The 14,774-nt window shown below is 52.8% G+C and overlaps 1 protein-coding gene across 10 annotated transcripts in view; it reads left to right on the top strand.

Moving 5' to 3' along the window:
- Positions 1-14,774, top strand: part of LTBP2 (latent transforming growth factor beta binding protein 2) — a 94,177-nt gene that overhangs the window by 14,278 nt on the left and 65,125 nt on the right. For 3 of the 10 annotated variants that reach the window (XM_015630495.3, XM_033515136.1, XM_033515137.1), the window contains exons 2-3: positions 4,599-5,233; positions 7,139-7,312. The exons of 2 other annotated variants lie outside the window; for them this stretch is intronic. In XM_015630495.3, coding sequence (XP_015485981.1) covers positions 7,194-7,312 — 119 coding nt within the window. In that variant the 5' untranslated portion in view covers positions 4,599-5,233; positions 7,139-7,193. Of the gene's footprint in view, positions 1-4,598; positions 5,234-7,138; positions 7,313-8,226; positions 9,096-14,774 lie in introns of those variants that run through there. 5 more of the 10 variants (XM_033515135.1, XM_033515138.1, XM_015630497.3 and 2 more) reach the window with 5 other exon arrangements.

Here is a 14,774-nt window from a genome sequence, read left to right as displayed (position 1 = left end):
CTGGGGTGGGAAGGGCACTGGATTTCACTTCCCTGTTTCCTTCCTAGAGCCTTGCTGACACAGCTTCCTGGACCACTAGTGTCAGGAAGGGGCAGTTCAGTTTCTGGGGGAAGGTGGGAGGGAGGAGAGGCTCAGCCCAACCTTCATGGGGCGTGAGAAGGGCACCAAACCATCCTCATAGCCCAGCTGCTTCCTCCACTAAAGCAACCAGACAGAGTTTCTGCCATACTCAGACTGTTTGGAAACATGTTGATAAACTTCCAAATGTCTATTTTACAATCCAGATGTGCTAGTCTTGGCTGTAAACCCTCATCTGAAGAACAGGTGTGCTATAATGTTTCTAGCAGTGGCTCTAAAGCCAGCTGGAGGCTTGAACTGAGCAGGGGCCAAGGAGCTGGTGCCATATAGGATATGGATACTAGGGCAGGGACAGGTGAGGCAGAGAGCTGTAGGTCAGCTGTAGTTCACATCAACTCAGAGTCAGACTGTGAGGAAAGACAGGGGTAAGCTGGAATATCCCTCAGCCCCCAGGCTCTACTTAGCAGCACTGGAGCTGTCACAGAAGAGGCTGCCCTGCTTGTATGGGTAACACAGATGCATCCCTGGGGTGCATTGGCCTTGGGTGGATCTGTCCTGGTGAGGAGAAGCACAGGGCTAGAACTGGCCACACCAATGGTTTCTGTTTTCAAGAGAAACCTCTGTGGTCTGGGAGGCACTGCAGATCAGAGTCTCTCCCTGCTGGCATTGCCATGGGAACTGAAATAAGTGGGGCAGCTGCTTCCTTGGGCCAAACTTCACGTGCACTTTTGTCCTGAAATCAGGTGTTCCTTCTGGGCTGGGAAAGCTGTCTTGCTGGGCCTGGATCTGGTTTCTGAAGGCTGTGCTGGGGAGAAGCACAGTCCCAGTGGAAGGACTGGTGGCAGCAGCAGTTCTCTGGAGTGGGAAGGAAAGCCAGCCCTAGGTACAGGCTGACAGGAAGCTTGTGGACGGTGGGGATGAGGCAGGGCACAAGGTGCTGATACCACACCACCTCAGTTACACATGGTGAACTCAGACATGAGGTCCATGCTCAAGCCTTTTGTTTTACTCCCCAGATCCCCAAACTTGCTCTCACATAGGATTTTAGCTCCACTGTTACCTCTTGGTGATTTGTGTAGCCTAAAGCTTTTGTCAGTGATGTTCATACCCTCCATAGCTCCCACAGATCCAGCCAGGCTTGCAGGGAAGCAGAGCCTGACTGAGAGCAACCTGCCATAGGAGCAGCTGCTTTTGCTGAATGTGGGCAGCAAGGTTGGGGTGACTCAGGCTGGGGTCCCATCTCTTTGTGGAACAAGGAACCAAAGGGGCATTGAGAGGGGTCCCCAGAGACAACACTTTTCCTGCCACCTGGGGTTGCCCTGGCCATGCTTTGTGCCCAGCCAGGAGCATTCAGCATGCCCATGTCCTTAATTTTGTTGCTTAATTTTCATCAGCTCCCAGATCACACTTTCCTGGCTGGGAAAGAACTTTCCTGCTCTGTAGCCCTGTGTACCTTCCTCCTGCCCATAGACCAGCCCAGCTTGCACAGCCTCAGAGCAGGCAGTTCTGACCTGATGTTCCCCAGAAATATCAGGAGCTCCCCATCTCCTTCAGTCCTGCCACCCTCCAGGAGCTTCTCTTGGCTCAGGGACGCAGAGGGCCTGGCTCTGGGAGGATGTCTCCCACATTGATGATGCCAGCTGCCTTCCTCAGCTGCCACCTCTGCTCTCTGGACTTGCCAGCCTGGAGAGAAGGCAGGTGGCCACCTGTGCTGTTGGAACTGCTTTGCGCTTGAGCTGTGCAAGTTGCCTGCTCAGATGGGTTGAAATGGGGAGAGGCTGGGAAGGTAGAGGCATAGCCTGAAAATGCATGCTGGAGCTGAGTACAGAGGTAATCATCATCATCAGAGAACACTGTCCCTGCTTTTGTCCTTAGCTCCAAACTCCTCTGGGAGAGGAAGGAGAATCACAAATGCCATCTCTTTAATCATGTTATGGACTTCTGTGCCGGGCAGGGCCCCTCTCTGAGTGGGAAGCAGATGCTTCCCCATCTCCAGCTCCTTACGTTTCTCAGAAGATTATGACCTGATGTGATATGGCAAGAAAGGGGGCTTTGCTCATCTTCTCTGTAGCTGACATGGATTTATTTCCTTGTTAGACTCTCATTCATCATTATTCTTATTTCCTGTAAGAGTGTGGGTCCTTTCTTAAGGCCGTGTGCCACACCTATATGTAGTCACCACCTGACAGTCGTCAGCATGGTAACTAGTGAGGGAGACTTGTGGAGCTGTGATGTCACCAGAGAGCTGGATTCCCAGCCTGTGAAGTCATAGCTGGGAAATTAGGTACTCAGCCTAATCCCAATAATTACCCAATGGGACTGTAAAGTGTCAGTGCACGAGTCTGTTGCGTGATGACTATTTAAGCTCTAACACATGCCACCTAATTGCCACTTTTTTCAGTTCCCTAAGATTCACTTATTAATAAGCTATTAAACGTCCCCTTTAAATCACTGCGTTGTAATGAGCTGAGATCACTGCTCACACAGTGCTTGCAGTGCCCAAACTGGTAGGAAAGCACCTAAAATCCTGTGATGAGTGTGAGCCTGCAATCTCAGTATGGCAGAGTAATCAAACTAATATGCAGATATAACATCACCCCACCAATCATTCTTATTTCAGGATCTACCATCATCAGTTTTACTCTGTTATGCAAAGCTGATGGGCTGAAGAACTTAAAAGTCCAAATTCCCCATGTCCTGGGCAGCCACAATGAGGTTCTTAAGGAAGGAACAATAACCTGAAGGAAATTAATTATTGCTTTTTAGGAAGATTGCTTTGAATGAGAAGTAGGAATGAAACTACTTCAGTTGCAAGCACTCTGTAGAATTTGAAGTTTGATTCAAGTTTGGTTTTTTGTAATCTCTTTGTTGTTAAGAAGTTCAGGATGGGAGGAATTTCTCAGGAAGATCTTCATCATAGTCTGGGCATTGCCTGGTTTCTTCTGTCCTCACTGCTGGATCAGCTGGTTTGCATCTCTTCTATTTTCTACAGATTGTGGTTTCTTTCAGAAGGGCTGCCTGTGAAGTTGTACCAGACACCAGGAAGGGAGAGTTTTCACTTAGGAGCGCACTTCAGGCTCCCTGCATACCCTCAACCTGCAGTTCCTGCTTCCCTGTTCCCTTCCAGTATGTGGATGCTCAACAGCTGCCACAGGAATAGCCTCCTGGCATTGAGACCCCAGTGAAAAGGGGAAGAGAAGGTTATGGAAATTCACACTATCAGGGCCCTTTCCACTGTTTTCAGCAGTGCCCTGACCTCCCTCCTCTTGGGTCACAACCTATAAAAGATGGCAAGATGTTCTGCTTCCTTCTTCCCTTTCCCTCCTTAGTGAGGACAGCTGACAAATGAGTGGAACAGCTGAAGTCTCCCATCCAGCTGATGTCCTGAGCAAGCTTGTTCCACAGGGAACATACATGATGGAATGGATTTCCTGGTCAGGGCAGTATCTGTGCTCTTAGGGCATGATCTGGCTTTCCTGATTTTTAGGCCCTGTTCCCTGCCACGTGCAGTTCCAGACACAGGTATTGAAGAAGCAGAGAGGCCAGACCAGCCTCTTGGGAAGAGGGAAGATTGCAGTCAGATAATTTCAAACAGGACTTCAGTAATTATAAATGGACAGACTCTCTTGAGCTGCTGTAGCTCTACATGAGTCACATTCTAACTAAGCATTCTTTTTTCTCCCGAGCAGTTGCCAAATGGGCTCTAAATAGTGTAATGGATAAATAAGGAACCAGCTGTGCTCTGCAGCCAGCCCAGCCAGGGCCTTTCTACAGCAGTAGCCCACAGCAATCTCCTCTGTGCCTCACTCTGCACTCCCATCCCTTGGGTTCTGCCATCTGATCCTGCTCTCCAGGTCTTTTCTCCTAGTGGCATGTCTTTGTCTTCTCCTGTAACTTCTTTCTCAGCATGTGCTCTCAGCCCTTGGGAGTGCATGGACATATGCTTAGCCAACAGCACGACCAAGAAATCCAGTTGTAGGACACCCAGTTGCCTGGTCTGTGCCTCCATCTCAGCGATTGCCCTGGTTAAATGGAAGCAGAAGGAATGATAAAACCAGCAAACCTTGGCTTTAGACTAAAGAACTGGACTATTTCTCTTCTGTTTTCTAACAACAAACCACTGCTTACACAGCTCTTAGCTGCCTGCTGGTGGAGTCCTCCCAGGGAGAAGCCAAGATGTCCCCAAGGCTCTGAGGGATGCACCGAGAGTGTGTGGGGTGGCTGAAGGGCCAGGCTGTGTGTCTGGCTGTAGTGCCTTGTCTGTTGGGTGGGAATGTCTACGTCCCTGGATGCCATAAATATGAATGTGCTGAGCTGTGTGTGTGTCTCACAGCAAAGGCAATGGGTTGGGATTGCTGTCCATGGAGGATTTTCTGTCTGTGTTTGCAAATTCAGAAACTGCTTTTCCTGCCTCTCTGATGCCCATGGTCACAGAGATCCTCTCCAGAGATCTCTCTGTAGTCTTGTATTATATTGTAGTGCATGTATTATCTTATAATATAAATTGTTTCTCTATCCAGCTCCCCACAGCTGCCCTGCTCTCCCTCCTGGTGTGAGATGGATCCTTTCAGAGAAGCTGCGAGTTGTACCTCTACAAGGCTGGCTCCACACCCCAATTTTTAAGCCAGTGAGGCTGGCCAACCTTCCCCTGCCCTTGAGCCCTGAGCAAGGGGATCACTCCTTCTTCCTCTGCAGGAGCTGCAGGCAGCTTCTGAATCCATGGAATGTGTCCCATCTGCAGTGCGTTACGGGTATGCTCACAGCAGAGGAAGAAGCACATGTGGGTTGTGAACCCTTCTGAAGAGGAAGAAAAGGGGCTAATTAATCGAAGGGATACAGTGCCAGGAGCCACATCTGGGGGCCAACTGGCCCTGGAAGCATGGCTCCCAGGTGTTACTGCCCCAAGAGAATTGTGCAGAGCTGGTGTGGACCCAATGGGTGGGGTAATGAAGGTGTGAGGGGGCCTAGCACAGAGGGGTTCCCATCAGCACAGTCTTGAAGAGTCCCTTCTCCCTGTCCTTTGAGAGGGCTCAAGATGATGTGACTTATGCTCGTCCCTCCAGGTCACAGCCCACTTGGCCCCTCTGCCTCTGGCCCTGTGCCTTTGATGCTCAGCTGCCCAAGCACCCCACCCTCTCTGCCATGGACAGGCCAGGTGAGAAGTGTCATCAATGCAGGCCACACTTGCTCTTCTCTGCAGGATCTGATGAGCCCCTTGCTTTCTGAACTGGCTGCCAGGTCTGCTTCTTTCAGCTCAGTGCCCTGGCCCTAGAATGCATGGACAAAGCCACATGGTGAATTAAAGGAAGTGAAGGCAGTAAAAAGCACTTTGAGCTGCCTGCCTGAAGGTCATGTCCCCAGAGGAGCCCTGTGCTCCCTGCTGCTGGGGCTGGGCTGTCAAACCCTGCTTGCCAGCTTATTGCCTGATCCTCACTCTGCTGCTGCTGATTTCTCTTCCCAAGTGCTTGACCTCAGAAGCAAGCAGCCCAACCATCCACACTCTGCCTGTGTGAGTTCCTGAGCAATGAGGTATTTCATGTTTGACTGAGCCCCCACTGTGCCGCATGCTGAAGCCCAACCTGCATTAGGACTCCCCACATCCTTCCCTTTTTCCAATGGGTTTGTTTTTAGGAATGGCCAAATACGAGCCACAGAACACCTACACATAACCTCTGTGCCCTCAGCTCCTTGTGCCAGACAGCCCTTGGGGGACTGGGGGCCACTGCCCTCAGCTGGCCCCTGCTCTGCTGCAGCACTTCTGTGGGATCAAATGGCATCAGCATATCCCTGAAAAAGCTAAGGAGTGTTTGCATGTGTGAGGCTGCAAAGAGCTCAGTGTCCAGCTCCAGGGGGTTACTGTAAACACAGAGCTAAGCTCATTTGAGAAGGGATGCCAGCTCCCTGGGCCAGGCTCCACCGCAGTCAGGGGCGGCTGCAAGAGGTGCCAGGGGGGTGTTGATGGCTCTGTTGGGTTTGCACATCTCATTACTCAGCCCCATTAGGGAGGCACAAGCTCCTGCAGCCCCACTACCCTTGGTGCCCCAAGTGCAGGCTCCTGTGCACATGTTGTCCCCTGGGAATGCTGAAGTCATCTTCTTCTCTGGGGTGATCCAGCACCTCTGGGAAGGAGGAATCCACTTGTGCCCCCTGCTCTGGGGTCTTCTGCTCTGGCTTTGAACACTACCCTGGCTCTTGGCTGCTTTGTTTATGGCTTTGTTTATGGCACTGATAATTTTCTTGTGTCAGGTTTAGGCACAAGCATTCTTTCCACTGCTGCATAAGAAAGTAATTAGGTGAGGATGGAAAGGACATTCTTCTTCCTCAGAACAAAGAAACAAGCCACGACTGTTACTGGGCATTGCTTATGACATCCACTGCCATGCAAACTCCTGCCTTGTGACTGTCTCTGCCCTAGACAGGACAGAGAGGCAAGCTGATTGCATCCCAGGAAGTGCCAAAGCACCCTCTGGCATTTCTGCTGCTCTGTAAGCCAGCTGCCAGCACCAAGATGAAGCCTGAGATGGAGAGCCCATCTCCCTCACTTGCCATCCCCAGGCAGAAGTGATGTGCTGAGGTTCTGCTGCACTCCAGACCCAGCATGCTTTCAGGAGGATTCATTCACTTTTACTCCTTTCCCAGCTCCTCTGCACACTAGAGGGTAGGCAGCAGTGCTACCATCCCAAAACGGTCTGAGAGAGCCTGAAAGTTGAGGGGCAATGAGAAGAACGGAGATGGAGCCACTGGTTTCAAGTAGGAGAGGCTTTAGGAGCACAACTGCTGGAGGCTGGAGAGATAGAACTGGGGGAGCTGGACAGGCCCCTCTGCCACAAAGCTGTTGGAAAGCAGGCAGCTTGGTAAGGACCAGGAAAGGCAGCACCTGTAGTAGGAGAGGCTGAAGGGAGAGGAGCATCAGTTGAATGGGGCTGTAACGTGTTGGGGGCACAGTGGGCACAGAAGAGGAGACAGTAGTCCTACGTTGCAGTCACCCCACACTTCAAAAGGGACAAAAGAAATCAGATAAAGTCATGGATTGATATGAAAATTTGCCTTTTAAACCCAGTGGCTGAGCTGCAGCAGCTGGCTGAAGGAGCCCCTACCCTGTGAGCTGCTGAAAGATGCAAAGGTGTATCCAAAGGATCACTCTGTGCACACGCAGAGTTCCCTGTGCTCTCCTGCAGACATACAGCTGCTGCACTCGAGGTCACCACAGGACCACTGCAGGGACAGAATCTCAGTGAGTATCTAATTCCTGTGAGCATTTGCAGTGCCCTAATCTGTCTCTTTGCATGTAGAGATGCAGCAGGAGGCCTTTAGTCACCCACTAAGGTAACCAATGCTTCTGTGTTGGAATGAGCCCACCCCAAATAAAGGACGGTGTCTGCACACCAGTGGGAGGATTTGCTCTTTGCCCAAGATGGCCAAGAGCAGCAGAGATCTGTAGAGATGAGGCAGAGCACAAGGTCAAGCTGATGTGTGTGGCTGAAAGAGGATTTGTGCCCCTGTTCTCCCTCCTCCTACTCTTCTCTCAGTCTTTCTCAGCGCATATAAAACAAAGCAGTCATTTTAAGTCCTCCCTCGACCTCTTGGTACTCAGGCAGATGCAGATGGGGAGAAGAATGGACATCTACTCTAAGCTCCTGGAATATGTCTCCTGAAAGGACCTGGAGTTTAGAGGTGGGTCCTTTTCTAGTCTGAACTTATATAAGGAAGATTATAAAGCCCTGAATGGAGTTGAGAAGATATAAGAGCTCTGGAGCCAGTGTGGGATACCAACAAGACTCTTCTCATTGCCGTGCCTTTCTCCTGGTAGATGCAATCCAGAGCAGCGAGAGAGCTAGCGGTGCTGATGCTGCTCCAGAAGTCCCCAGATGCTGAGGGGCAGCGGTGTATTCTGCTGGCATCCGTGTCTTCTGTTCCGTGCTCCCAAAGCCGGGGTTGCTTTCCTGAGCGTTCCCAGCTGTGTCGGGGCCCGGCGGGTGGCTGCGGGCCGGGCGTCGGGGCGGGCTGCGGGGGCTGCACGCCGGCTGCCGGACCGGCGGCGGCCGGGTCTCCCTGGCCAGGCAGGGGTTAAGGCTCCTCTGTTGTAGTTTGTTTCCCTTTGCCAAAGTGGGTGTTGCTGGAATGTCTCCTCTCCTAAGAAGGGGGGCCGAGCCGTGTCCTCTGGAGAGGGGGGATGTCAGCATCAAAAAGACACAAAGGGGGAGGTTTCCAAAAATAAAACCCTCCATCCCCTCCAGGCGCTGCTAGTGCCAGAGGCAGGCGCGAAGGTGCTTGGAGCTGCCTGCGGAGCGCGGGATCTCGCTGGCAGCCCGGAGAGCGGGGCCGGCCGTCCTTCTCCTCTTCCTCCTCCTGCGGGGGCCGCCCGGCAGCCCTCTCCCCTGCCTCAGCGCTGCTCTCTGCGCCCCCGGCCCCGTTGGGCGGCAGGTCCCGTCGGAGTCCCGGAACGGGATGGGGCGGTGAGCGGGGGGCGGAGAGCCGGCGGTCCCCGCTGTCCCGCGGGGGATGCCAGCCGGGCGCTGAGCGCTCCGCACCGCCCGTCTCCCCTCGCCACCGGCTGACACCATGCGGGGCGCTGCCGCCAGCCTCCTCCCGCTCACCTTCGCCGTCCTCCTGGGCTTCTCCCGATGTCGGCCGGACTCGGTGGCTAGGTTGGAGCCGGGGACCGGGGCTGCGGCGCGGCTACGGAGCCGGGGGGCTGCCCTGGGGTCGGTGGGCACGGCGAACGGCCCGTCTCCGGCGTCCCGGTCCCCTCCGCCGTCACGGCCCCTCCCCGCAGCCCTCCACGTGGATCGCGGCTCCGCGGCCGCCGCGGGGAGCCCGAGCGGTGCCGACGGCCGGAGGCAGCGTCCCGACCGCGGGCTGCCCACGCCCCGGGGCCAAGCGGGCGATGCCGGGCTCGGTCCCGGCGCGGGACAGAGGAACAGGCAGGACTCCTCCCGCCAGCGGCAGGGCAGCGGGCTGAAAGCACGAGCGGTGCCCCGGGCGAAGGAGCCAAGCGGCAGAGGGAGGATGGCGGGGTAAGTGCTGCGGTCGGGCGGGTCCTGCCGGGGATGCGTAGCGTGGACCCCGGTGATCCCGGCGCTGGGGATCCCCGGACGGAGGGGCCGGGTCCCATCCCGAGCCCCGTGCTGCATCCCCTTTTCCCGGCGCTGCCGCGTCCCCCGCGGGATGCGGGGCAGTGCTCCCCCGTCAGTGGCGTGGGAACCCGCTCGGTGCTCGCTGTCGTGCGGCGCCTCTGTCCCGCATCTGCGGCCGCTCCCAGGCGCTCCGGGGTGCGCGTGTGTCGGTGTGCACGCAGGCGTGGCCTGGAACCCGAGTGTGCGTGGGGCCGTGTCCGTGTGCCAGCCGTGGGGCTGCGCGCCGGTTCGGGCGTGCTCGGATGCAGTGCCCTTCTGGCAGATCGGGGCCTCGGCTGGCAGATATCTGCCCTGCAGCGGACACTGTGTCCCAGCTGCCCTCTGGAGCTGCCCTGGGAGGCATGCAGGGTGCGGGATTCCCGAGGGGGATGTGCTATGATTTAGGTGATGAAGCTGGAGGGGCTCGCATGGCTCTGCGGGACGGCGTCTGTCTGCTGCCGCTCTTGCTGCAGGTATCTGGCCTCTTGGCTCCTTCCTCCCATAATGGGCCCCTTGTAAGCACTCCACGCCCGCAGCTTCCCATGGCTTGAGTTGGCTCAGCCGAAGGACGCTTCCTATGACTTGCCTGGCAGGGCTGCTTCCAGCTCCAGTCTCTGGCTACAGCCCTATGGAGGTGGAGGGGATATCATATGGCGAGGCCAGCTGCTCGGTTATGAGGGGAGCCTGCGAGCGGGACGTCTGGCGCAGGGCTGATACACTCTTTAGCCCAGGGCCCCTTCCTCTGCAGTTCCCTCGTGGACTCCCCTAGGGATCCCCCTAGCTGATTCCCTTTGAGATTAGCTCCTTTGCCACTTGGGCAGGGCTACCAAAACCATCGCGCGGGAGTTTGACCAGCCCATGTGGCACTGTGTGTGTCCGCTCTCATGTGAGCCTTGCTAGGGGGATTCTGGGTGCAGGCTCTGGGTTTGCAGCCCTCTGACATGGGCAGAAATGTCTTCTGCTAATATCTGGTGGGGAGCTTCACTAGAACACAAAACGTCTGTCTTTGAGTTTTCTCTCTCCCATACTCATCTCCTTGCAAAGTCTTGAGACAGAAATGTTTATTGTGCCACTCTGTGTACTTCCCTTCAACAGATCCACAGAAGCACCAAGTTCACTCTACTTCTGTTCTGTTTGACACATAAAGTATCACTAACAGCTAGGCATATGGGTTCTGAGCTCACCCAGCTCATTATCTTGGCAGAGAGGGAGTCTTGGGAAGATCCAGTCCTGCTTAGTCAGATCTGGACTTTTTTGGGCTCACAAAGATTTTACCCTTTCTGCAGTTGGAATGCTGTTAGTGTTGCTTCGGGATCATGTAGCAGTTTGGTTGAATTTGAGTCATCTGATATGTAGCATGTTTGTTTTCAGACTGCAGCTGCCTCTGGTGACAACAGCTGGCCTGTGCTGCTGTCAGGAGCGTGCGGGCAGCCCCAAAGTTCACATTGTGTTCAAAAGAGCGCTGAACCCTTTTCCAAGTAGCTTTCATCCCCGAATCCAGGGTGTAGACAGGGATGGTTGGTCCAGCACTTACACACAGTTTACCTGTTATCATCTGTCTCTGAGAGTGCCATTGCCTCCAAGCTTAAAGGAAGGAAGAGCTGTGTCCTAGTGCTGTGTTTCTCATGCAGGCTCTGCTGCACTTTCTGCCTCTGCTCTGTACTGGAAGATCAAGGCTGGGGATACAGAGCTTTCTCCAATCCCCAAGAACTTCAGTTCTGAAAAGTACCTGTTGTGGTTTTCTGTCTGTTCTGGAGTCCAAAGCATCACTTTTGAAGCTTCTTGATAACGTACTGTCTTTGGAGCTTAAGAGAAAGCCGAGCTGAAATAGTTGTCCATGGTGTTGCTCCTCATGGAAAGCCAGCTGCTGCTGCCTCCAGCCATTCTGTGAGACTCTGTCCTTCCACCTCATCCATCTTCTTATGCCCCTTGCTGCACCAGACATATTTTCATCCAGGAAACTCAGGGCCCCTAAAAAACTTCAGTTTGTGATGTTTCAATTTTCTGCCAGGTGGGATATTTTCTGTTCTGCTATTCTGAACTTCTGCTACTCTCTGGTATGACAACCTTCATTTTGCCTTACTCTGGTAACTTTGCTGGCACACAAAACCCCAGTACTATTTATTTATACAATTATTTTGGCTAAAAATCTCAACTCTTGCATGTGTTGCCTCTCCAGATTCCCCTGTCAGTGCTCTCTGCTGGTACCATCAGGGGCCCTGCAGAGTTCTGTGGTTGAAAAAAACCATTTATTTGCACCCTATGTTTTTCTAGATAATGATTTTCTCACCTTGTCTGATAGCTGCATACTCAAGATTGAGTTTTGTTCCTGGGGACTCCTTGGATATGTCTTCCATCCTGCTCATGTCTGACCTTTTTGCAGGTGTGACTTTTACAAACAATTCCATGAATGCATCCATATTTGAGACTTGTAGGTGCTGGGATTCAGTACTTCCCCCAGAAAACTCACTGTGAGGTGACTTTTGATATCCCAGCAAACATCACAGAAAATTACTGACTCCTGACACTGGGTGAAGAAAATAATCCAGCCCTGAGAACATCACTGTTTTGCTCTGCTCAGCTTAACATCCCTGGTTCTACAGCTCCCCTGACTAGAATGATTAGGTAGGGTAGCCCTGACACATGCCAGCTAGGACTGTACTTGTGTGCTGGATGCATCCCTAACTTGGGCTGGCCAGTCCTACTGGGAGGACACTGTGGGCATCTCCCTCTACATATGTGCCCTTGGGATGTGTCCCCCCTTGTTCCTCATCCTGTGTCTGGGAGGGTGGGTCATGGGAGAGTAATCTGAGGAAGCCTCTGCTTGTGGTACCTGCCTGGACAGTTTCAAGGAGCATGTGAGGCTTCGCAGGTAGCAGGCAGAGAGTCCCAGACTCATTCTTTCTCCTTCCCACTTTCTTTTTGGGCATTCTGAACCCCAGTTCACCTTTAACTGCTGTTGTAGACACTATCTGTGGCTGTATAATCCTGCTGTACCCAGGCTTTGTGGCATATAGTTTCTTGCTGCAATGTGTTTATAGGATTGCTCAGGAGTGGAGGCAGTTAATGCTGATGTGGACTTGGCAGAGGATTTTCAGTGACTCATCTATGCCAACAGCCTTTTGCTAATGATCTTCACTGGGTCTGACTGCAAATATTTCATATGCATTTGGATGAAGTTCACTTTCCTGCAGTAGAAAGGCAGACCTGATGATCTAATGGTCCCTCTGGCCTCCTGTGAGGATGCTGTACATGGTCTGAATGGAGTCAGCATATCTGGCAGCACAGAGTTCTGTGTGAAGCTGAAAGATGATGCATACATTGCTATTAAAATAAGTGGTGAAAAAAAAGAGTTCTACTGCGTGCTTCAGAAACAGTATGTGATCATCGCTGTAAAAGCCATGATCTTACTACTGTTTTCTTGTTTTCCCTCCCCCTGGTGCCTGTTAGGGTTGTTTAGCTCTTGTTTAAGATAACATTGCAAGGTCTTGCAGGCTGTTCTCATCCTGGGTACCTCTGCACAGCCTGAGTCCGATCCTGATGGTGGCTTCTGGCTGCAGCAGCAAAGAAAGGGATGAAGGAGTGGCGTGGGGCAGCTCTTTTGCTCAAGTCAAAGTGCATCCAGTCAGGGCTATGAATGGTTCTTCTGGGTGCAGGGAGGCTTCATGGCACTGTTTTCAGCTCTGTGGTGAGTCTCAAGGAGTTGTCTATCCCAGAAAAGGAGCAGGTTGGTGAATAGTGTCTGGGAGCTCCTGTACACCAAGCTCAATGTGCCAAGAATTATACCTGGGCACAGATGGTGCATGCTAGCCACAGAATGAACAAAAAGCTTGGTTTGCAGTTGCTTGCTGCTGTCTGTCCTCTTTGGAAACCTCAGGGTGTACCTGGCAATTGAGGCAGAGGCTGAGATGTGGATCCAGTTCCTCACACTGCATTTTCCCAGAAATGCATTGAGCTGTGCCTTAGGGTTTTCTGGATATTTAATTGTCTGAGCTATTCAATGCCTTTCTCTTCAAGAAATGGGGAACTGGCTACTGGAAATGGTCTCTCTCTGCTTTGGTCTGAGCTGGGCTGGGGACTATTTTGGAAGGTGCTAACTGGCCTGTGTGAGCAGCACAGTGTTACAAGCAATCAAGTCTCAGTGCCTTTGAATGTTCTCAGCAATGTTTCATTTCACAGGATTTATGCTAGGTGACCCTTAGGAAGGCAAATACATTAATTAACCTTTTCCACTGATAAGGAGACAGAGATAGGAAAGACTGATTGTTTGCTGAAGGCTTGTTTTGGCATCAGTGTTAGGGCTGGGATTAGGGCATCCCATGGAACATGACCGAGTATGAGGTTCAGTGGAACTGCAGCTTGCAAGACCCATGTGAGGGCATGTCTTCCCTTCTACTTTAACTGTTGAGTTTCCTTCCAGCTGGGAGAGCTGCTGACCCCTCCACATGCCCATTCATCCTTGGTCCCTCTGTAGCCCAAGCTGCCCTGGATGAGGGTGTGAGTCATGCTCCCATTTCCTTGCTGCTGTGCTTTCTGTTCCAAGGAGTGGGTAAGCAGGAGAAAACCTGGATGCTATGCTCAGGCAGCTGCTGAATGCTTCAAAGTTATGGTCGTGGCTCTGGCTTACATCATTGTTAGGTCTGCCAGGGGCCTGGTGTGTCACTGCACCCAGCACGTCCTCTTGCCGGGCGGTTTTGCCTGATGCCTTGGAAGTCCTTGTTCCCTGTGTGATGAGGGGTGATCAGAGGCTGCTCAGTGTCTGCTCCTCAGGAGTCTCCCCTGTTGTGGTGACACCAGACCTGGAGGATCCCTGCCACTTGTTTGTTCTCCAGAAGCAGCACTGGATGGAGAGGCCGAGGGCTGGACATGCCCTACAAGGGGGCTCGTGCTTGAGCCACATCTTTGCCTTAAGTGTTTGTGGTGTCATGTGCAGCAGGGCAAATGGATGTGGAGGCCACCACTCTCCCTCAAGCACCATCCCACAATGTTGTAAACATGCCACGCTCCTTAAACTTCATGGGATTCATTCTGAATTCTTTGCAAGGCAGTACAAACCACATGGCGTTCAAACCAGGCAAATGACAACAAAATACTTCAAGAAGAACCAGACATGCTCAGGAATGGGTCCCATGCAGCAAAGCTCCCATAGCTATTTTCCTGCAGCTGATACTCTTGCTTACCTGTGCCTCATGCTCTGTGAGGTCCTGCTCGCTGGGCTTTCATCAGGAAATAGCCATGGTTCTTCTCTACCCTCCAGCACTACCCACATGTTGTTCCTTCCAACTGCTCATTTCCAGTCTTGGAAGTCCTCCCTGCTTCCACCTCTTCCCATTGTCTCATCCAGGCCTTTATGGTCGGAAGGAACATTCCCATCTATGTACTGCTGGGTTGCTCCCCTCTGCACATGCTGGGCTGTCCTCCCTGCAGGAGCATTGCATCAACACCAACCCCTTCACCTGGGGCTGGCAACTCATCTCTGGGGTTGGCAGTGACACAGAGCAGCTCTGTTAGTGAGAGATTGGTGCCCAACTCAACAGGGCTTTCATGACTTCAGGGGTGGTCTTGTCTGCTCAGGCTTGG

The sequence above is a fragment of the Parus major genome, chromosome 5 (assembly GCF_001522545.3).
Source record: "Parus major isolate Abel chromosome 5, Parus_major1.1, whole genome shotgun sequence".
Classification (NCBI taxonomy): Eukaryota; Metazoa; Chordata; class Aves; order Passeriformes; family Paridae; genus Parus; species Parus major.
This window is presented reverse-complemented; position numbering and strand designations above follow the sequence as displayed.